Genomic DNA, 7,327 nt, shown 5'->3' on the forward strand with positions numbered 1-7,327 from the left:
GAGACCACTTCATCACACGGGGACTGAGTACAGCCTTTCTCGACAGCAGTGCTGGTTCTGCCACGCCGCATAGTGAGAAAGGCAGGGGGCCAGAGACCTGCACAACCTGAAAGGGGGAGCCAGTGTCCCCATATTACCGAGGTAGCAGCTGAGGCTGGGAGACGGGAGCCACTTGACTGCTTGTCTGGGTCACCTCGCTGCTGGGTGACCATGTAGGGCCTAGAACCGGGAGTTCTGGAGGTTTCTTTTAAACAAGTGGGACTGGTCATTCCCAAAGTGCATCCTGCTGGGTATGAAGTGAGCCTGCAGAGAAGCATGAGGCGGGAGCTCATGACAAGGAAGAGCAGGAGTGGAGCGAGTCACCTGGCCCCGAGGTTCCTGCACAGTGAGCCTCCTGGATCCGGAAGACAACATCCAGGAGCCGAAGCACTGAAACAGTGGTGGGCCTCCCAGCCCACGGAGCAAGTAAAGCTGGCTGGCTTTGTGGAGTAGGGTGCTGCCGGGCACTTAATTGGGGGTGGGGACGGGGCTCCTGGGCTTGCGGCTCCTCGCAAACGGAGCTGAGTGCAGCCCTGCAAGAACTTTGTGACGGGCGCTGATGATCAACTGCAGCCTGAGCGTGTCTCACTCACAGTGCAGTCTGTGACTTCCTGAATAAGCCCTTTCCCCTTGAGTCCTGCCTGATCTGGTGTCGCCGCTGCAACGGGCAGCGGATACTAGAGACCGAGGAGAGGGCACCTGGGAAGACAGCACAGGTGTATGTGCGGTGGGGGGCGCCCTGAGCGCGGGATGGCTGCTGTTTTGCTGACACGGGCTTTGCCTTCCCCGCAGCGAATGTGCAGCACGGGTGGAACGTGCGTGCAGGTGGGTGTGATTAAACGTGTCGCGCTCTTGCCCCAGGGAGAAGCGTGGAGGAGCTGAAGAAGGTGCTGCTCCTGGTGCTGGGCTGCGCCGTCCAGGTAGGGCTGGGGTGGGGGTGGGCTGGCAGGGAGGAGGGGTGTGTTGCTAACTGCCTTGTGTTTCAATTTGAGGGGAACAAAATGCTTCCTTGCACAGGAGGAAGCTGCCTCAGGCCAACGTGACCGAACCCACTGGGCTGCTGGGCCTGCCGCCTCAGGTGGCCACCACTTCTAACACCAGGGCACCTGGGGCAGGAGGCCAGATGTTCCAGCCCCACAAATCCAAAACCCAGACTCCATTGTCTGTCACCACGGTGATTCTTACTCATGATCCTGTAGGGCAGATGAGAACTGCCCCACGTGGGTTTCCGTAGATCTGTACTGGAGCCGACAGCCTCATCTTCCTCCTGGGGAGCGGCTGGTGGGTTCAAGCCCCGGGCCTTCCCTGTCAGCAATGAGGCTCTTTCACCACTGCGCCATCAGAGCGCCTGTCCCCATTCTGGGACACATCGAAACAAACACCAGCAAACTTCCACCCGATGGGCCACATCTGGTCCATCAGTCATGCTCATCCATAAAGTTTTATCGGCATACAGCCAGCCATCGTCCTAGGCTGCATAGACACTACACCAAAATAATATAGTGTCAGACACCGAATGGCTCAGAAAGCCCAAGAGGCTTACCATCTGTCCTTTACGGATGAAGTTAGCCGGCTTGTGGCTTAAATCATGGGGGGCTCTCTCTCTGTTTTGGTGAAGCTGCCACTGCTCCCTGCCCTTGAGTCGATGCTGACCCCTAAGGGATGGATGCTGTCAGACAGGGAGCACTGCCACTCTTGTCGGGAGCAGAAAGCCGCCTCGTTCCCCCTCGGAACAGCTGGTTAGTGGCTTTGGCACCACCGGGGCTCTGTGGTGCACAGCTACCTAGCAAGACACACACCCCTTCAACAGTGTCTGCGTGTGTAGCTCAGTGACATGAGTGACGTTTGTCGCGCTGTGCCACCTCTCCTGAATAGTATCTTCTGAATAGTATCACCTTCAGCTAGCTCACTGCCCCCACGCTAATCACCAAACCTTTCCAGCCGCTGTAGTGACCCGTTCAGCTTTGAGCCACAAGGTTCGCAGTTGGAAACCACCAGCCTACTTAAGATCACCCAGCAACAGTTGCTACAGCACCTTGACATGGAACTACCAGAAGTCCAGGCTGGATTCAGAAGAGGACGTGGAACAGGAGTGATCCCTGTTTATGTCACATGGATCTTGGCTCAAAGCAGAGAATACCAGAAAGAGGTTTACATGTGTCTCGTGGCTGTGCAAAGGGATTCCGGGACACTGCATTGTGCTCGTGTGGGACTTGTACATGGATCGAGAGGCAGTTGTGCAAACAGAATAAGGGAATACCGCCTGGTTTAAGATCAGGAACAGTGGGTGTCAGGGTTGTATCCTCTCACCAGTCTATACACTGGGCAGATCCTCAGATTGGATTCTGTGGAGTAGAGTGTGGTATCAGGATGGGAGGAAGGCTTATTAACAACCTGAGATAGGCAGATGATGGTGAGGTGGACTTGAAGCACTTGCCGATGAAGATCAAGGATTGTAGCCTTCAGTCTGGATAACCACTCAGTGTAAGGAAGACCCAAATCCTCACAAATGGACCAACAGGTAACATCCTGACACAGGGAGGCAAGGTTGAAGTTGTCAAGGACTTTGTCTTACTCAGCTCCACAATCACTGCAAGCAGCAGTCAAGACATCAAAAGAGCTATGGCATTAGGTAAATCTGCCCCAAGGTCTCTTAAGAGCATTGAGGAGCAAGATGTTACTTTGAAGACCACGCTGTGTCTGACCCAAGCCATGGTAGTCTCCATGGCATCGAATGCATGTGAGACTTGGAAACTGAGACTTGGAAACCATCGAAGTATAGCTGCATTTGAATTGTGGGGCTAGAGAAGACTATTGAAAGTGCTGTGGACTGCTGGAAGGACATACTGATCTGCCTTGGAAGCAGCACAGCCAGGGTGCGCGTTAGAGACAAGGATGGCGAGACTGTATCTTAACATACTTTGGGCAGATTTGCCAGGAGAGACCAGTCCCTGTAGAAGGACCTCATGTTTGGTAAAGTCGAGGGGCAGCGAACAAGAGGAATGGGACGGGCCTTGGGGAGATGGATCGACACGGGGGCTGCATCCGTGGGCCCAGGGCCAGGACCCATGGTGAGGATGGTTCGGGACCAGGCAGTGTTTTGATCTGCTGTGCAGATCAAACCTATAGGGGTCACTATAGGTTAGAGCCAATCCGGTGGCACCTGACAACAGCAGCTGGTCCTGCAGAGGGTTCTAGCCACAGGGGCAGCTCTGCCCGGTCTTCTGGGGTGGCCTGGAGTGGACGGCAGGGGTTTGAGCGGGAGGAGGCACTGCTCTCTCGGACGCGGCTTTCTAGTTGAGCAGGACTCCGTTTGGCGTAGAGATGACGTCCCCGGGCCCAGCTCAGGGTTTAGTGTCCCCGCCTGGTGCTCGCAGTCTGGGATGGGGCTTGAGAAAGAGCCTGTGGACAACGGGTTCCCCAGGCCATCCTGACAGTGGAGGCGATGAGCACCCCCTGCGAGAGAAATGGCCGTGCGAGGGCTGGTGGGAGGCGGGGATGGTCTTGGCTGTAAAAGGGAAAGCCGGGGACGAGGCAGGCTGTTCCGTGACCGGTGGCCTCAGTTCGTAACCCTTCCACAGTGTGAGCGGAAAGAGGAGTTTATTGAGCGGATCAAGCAGCTGGACATTGAGACCCAGGCTGGAATCGTGGCCCACATCCAGGAGGTAGGTGGAGGCTTCGAGGGTGGGCCCGGCCAGGGTCTTGCTGGTCCAGTGGCAACCGGGAGGCATGCTCCCTCCACATGAGGGGAGGTTCGAGGGTGCCTGGCTCATGGATGGTGTGGGTTGATTTAGGGTTTGGACGCCATAGACACGGATGCTATTTAGAAGGCTGTCCGTCAGCCAGCGAACAGAACGGGGGAGAAAATCAACTCCAGAAATCACCTCTTTCTCTGTCTCCCTCTCGTCTTCCATATATCTCCCTCCTTCCTTCCTTGCCTAATATGGACGCAGACTATTTTTAAGAGCTGTCAAGTGGATTCGGCTCAGATTTGGATCCACGGGCTCTTCAGATGTTCCCTGGCAGGCGTCACTCAGCTGCAGGGGTGGGGGTGGGTGTTGGTCTTTACGGGGAGAAGCTCTGTTCTTCTCAGGGACGGGACAGAGGGATGGGCAGCCACCGTGACAAAGACCAGCATGCCCAGAGATCGAGGCACTGGTGGTGGACCCCGGAAATTAGCCAGCCAGTGCAAGGGGCCCCCACCTGAAAATTTACCCCTCGACACACCCCCCTCCCCCCACCAAACAACTGCATGCGAGACTCACCTGAGAGACCACGGCTCAGCCCTCAGTCTCATCCCATAGATGAGACACGTGCGGGCGTAGGGACGGGCATGTCATTGGCACAGGCAGCTCACATTGACCATGGTGTTGGGGGGCCCATAGCAGGCCAGACGGGAGGGTCAGGGGGGCCGGGCATGTGGTGACCTGAGGAGCCTCCTGCATCAGGAGGGGTCAGTGTTCTCAGCCGCCAGTGTCAGAGACTTGGAACCGTCCTCTGTGTCGCCTGTGTGCTTTGAGGAGGCATCCCCCTGGGGACGGGGGTCCTGTGAGACGCACCGGCTGGCTGTCAGCATGCTGTCCTTCCTGCCCCCGCCCCCACCCCCGTGTGAGGCCGAGTCGTCTAAAGAAATGAAACCAGCGACCCTCGCACATGTATAAGGAGGAACTTGGCATGAAGAAGTCATTAAATGTCAGCATCCCCGCCCCGTCCCACTCAAGGTTGTGGGCCCAGTGCTGGCCTGGGCCCTCTGCAGACTCACGTTGCTGCAGGCCGATGACGCAGAGAGGGGAAGCAGGAACAGGGAGCTCACAGGCCTCTGGGTGCAGGACCAGGTGGCTCCAAGGTCAAGCGGGCACTGACAGCTCTCCAGGTTCAGGGGTCCACGTGAGGCCACCCCTGGAGGCAGGCACAAACTCGCAGCAAGGACAAAAGCACAGGGTGAGAGAGAGAGAGGAGTGCCCAGTTTCTCTCTCATAAAGAGGCCACCTCCCAAGGAGGCCTCATCAGGGTGGACTCCACCCCCACACGTCCATACGGGTGCAAGTTGACATAAAACCTAATGACTGCACCAGCCCACAGGGTGCTTTTCAAAATGCACATAGGCTGTAGCCACAAGGGCCCTCTGTGCTGATCTGATAACAGGGAGGCTTTCAGTACGTTCAGGTGCCCAGGCCCCCCCAGAGCCCTGCAGAGTCAGGCCCTCAGTTGTGACCATGTGTCACTGGGGCCGAGCCCCAGATGGTGACCATGCCCCCTCATGGGTGGGGAAGGACATCTCAAACCTGGGGTACAGAGCAGGCCAGCAGCCCCGCCTTGCCCTACCCCGAAGGATGCAAACCTCGAAGTCGCTGCCCTACGGGACAGAATAGAACTGCCCCTGTGGGTGTCCGAGACGAACTCTTTACAGGAGTAGAAAGGCCCATCTCTCTCCCGAGGAGCATCTGGTGGTTTTGAACTGCTGACCTTGCTGGAGGACAAGGTCTGCCCCAAACCTTGGGTCAGCTGTGTCCACACCTGCCCCGATGAGGCAGGCGGCTCTGAATGGACGGCCCCGGCCTTGTCGTGTCTGCTTGTCTGTGTTGGGGACAGAGCAGCTTCCCAAAGTAGGAGGGCGGGGCTCCACCTGGTAGGTCTGGGGGCCTCCCCAGCCACAAACGTCTGTTCAGGGGCTGCCTGGTGCCACAGGCCTGGGCCTTGCTTGGGGGAAACCAGGTGGTCTCGTGGGGTCGAGAATAAGGCGCAGGCAGGCTCTCGCGTGGTTTTTGATTCTGAGCTCTCTCCTGCGTGGCCTGCAGTGGCCGTCTTTACCTTGGCGTCGTGGCTTTTTATCCGCATGATCGCACAGGCAGCTTCTCTCCCACCTGCCTTGGGCCTGGACTCACCTTCCATGTCCCACGAGTTGGTGTTGCTCTCAAGGAAGTAACCTTCTCCGAGGATCCTTGAAGGGGGACCCTCTGAGGTGCTTTCTGGTCCGTATCTCCATGAGACAGCACCCGGCTCTGCACCAGCTCGGCGGAGCTCGGTGGAGGGAAGCGTGGCGGGAGTGCGGCCGCAAACCTGCCCTAGGGGCCGAGTCATGTCAGGGAGCGAAGGGATGTGCCTGCCGTCGCCTGGAGGAGTCTCCCCGGGTCCTTCCTGCAGCCTGCTCTCCCCTGTGCCCGCAGGTGACCCACAACCAGGAGAATGTGTTTGACCTGCAGTGGCTGGAGCTCCCAGACGTGGCCCCCGAGGAGCTGGAGGCCCTGTCCCGGAACATGGTCCTCCACCTGCAGAGGCTCATCGACGAGCGGGACGAGTGCTCCGAGGTAGCTGGCCCCCCGCCCTGCGCCTGGCCACCCCCTCCCTGCCTTCCCAGTGACCACTGCTCCAGGGCCCCCATGGGAGGGGGTGCCCACCAACCACAGCTCCGAGCTCCCCCTCCACCCACCCACCCAGTCAACATCTCGCTGTGCCCCGGCCTCCCTCCGGCTCCTCAGTCCCCGGGGAGCCTTGTCTGCATCTTCTTCCTGCTGGCCGGGCGCAGGGGGGCACAGGGCCTGGATCACCCACCGCCCGCCGCCCTCTGTCCCTCTCTGTGCCCCAGCTGATCGTGGACCTGACCCAGGAGCGAGACTACCTCCAGGCGCAGCACCCGCCCAGTCCCCTCCAGTCCTCCAGCGCCGACTCCACGCCCAGTCCCACCAGCAGCCTGTCCAGCGAGGACAAGCAGCACCTGGCGGTGGAACTGGCCGACACCAAGGCGCGGCTGCGGCGCGTTCGGCAGGAGCTGTGAGTGTTGGCCAAGCCGGGCTGGGGGCTCTCCTCTGCCCAGCCTTCTGGGGCAGGGTTCCCTCCCATGAGGCACAGCCTGGGGGATGCTGACCTGGCCCTGGGTCCTTGGTCCGGCCCTGCACCCTCACCAGCAGGACTCTGCATCTAGCAGGACGCAGTGTCCCCAGAAGTGGACTCTTGTCCGCACGCTGGCCCATTGGGGCTGTCGTGACCCACCGGTCGTCCGGCAGTCTGTTTGGCATGTGGCATGTCTGAGGAGCGCTGTGCCCTAGAAAGCTGTCAGTGACTGCTGTGTCTGAAACCAGACCACCAGGCCTGTCTCCAGAGGCGCCTCTGGGTGGACTAGAACCTGCGGCCTTGTGGTGCACAGCCGAGTGCAGTAGAACGACCCGCACTGATGTGTGGTGTTCCCCGGGCCCTGCAGTGCTGGCTGTCACTTGTCATTCTAGGTGCCTGCCTCCACCTCCCCATCTGGAGGGTCCCTTCATGAAGGGATGCCTGTGGCTGGCTGGTG

At 59.1% G+C, this 7,327-nt stretch overlaps 1 protein-coding gene across 1 annotated transcript in view; it reads left to right on the top strand.

Annotated features, from left to right (window-relative positions):
* Nucleotides 1-7,327, top strand: part of CCDC88C (coiled-coil domain containing 88C) — a 126,910-nt gene that overhangs the window by 66,704 nt on the left and 52,879 nt on the right. Inside the window, exons 5-8 of the mRNA XM_045288124.1 lie at nt 901-959; nt 3,621-3,704; nt 6,207-6,347; nt 6,626-6,810. Of these exons, the coding sequence (XP_045144059.1) occupies nt 901-959; nt 3,621-3,704; nt 6,207-6,347; nt 6,626-6,810 (469 nt within the window). The remainder of the gene's footprint in view (nt 1-900; nt 960-3,620; nt 3,705-6,206; nt 6,348-6,625; nt 6,811-7,327) is intronic.

Source organism: Echinops telfairi, unplaced genomic scaffold (genome assembly GCF_000313985.2).
Source record: "Echinops telfairi isolate 266 unplaced genomic scaffold, ASM31398v2 ScPeMD7_18;HRSCAF=68, whole genome shotgun sequence".
NCBI classification, from domain to species: domain Eukaryota; kingdom Metazoa; phylum Chordata; class Mammalia; order Afrosoricida; family Tenrecidae; genus Echinops; species Echinops telfairi.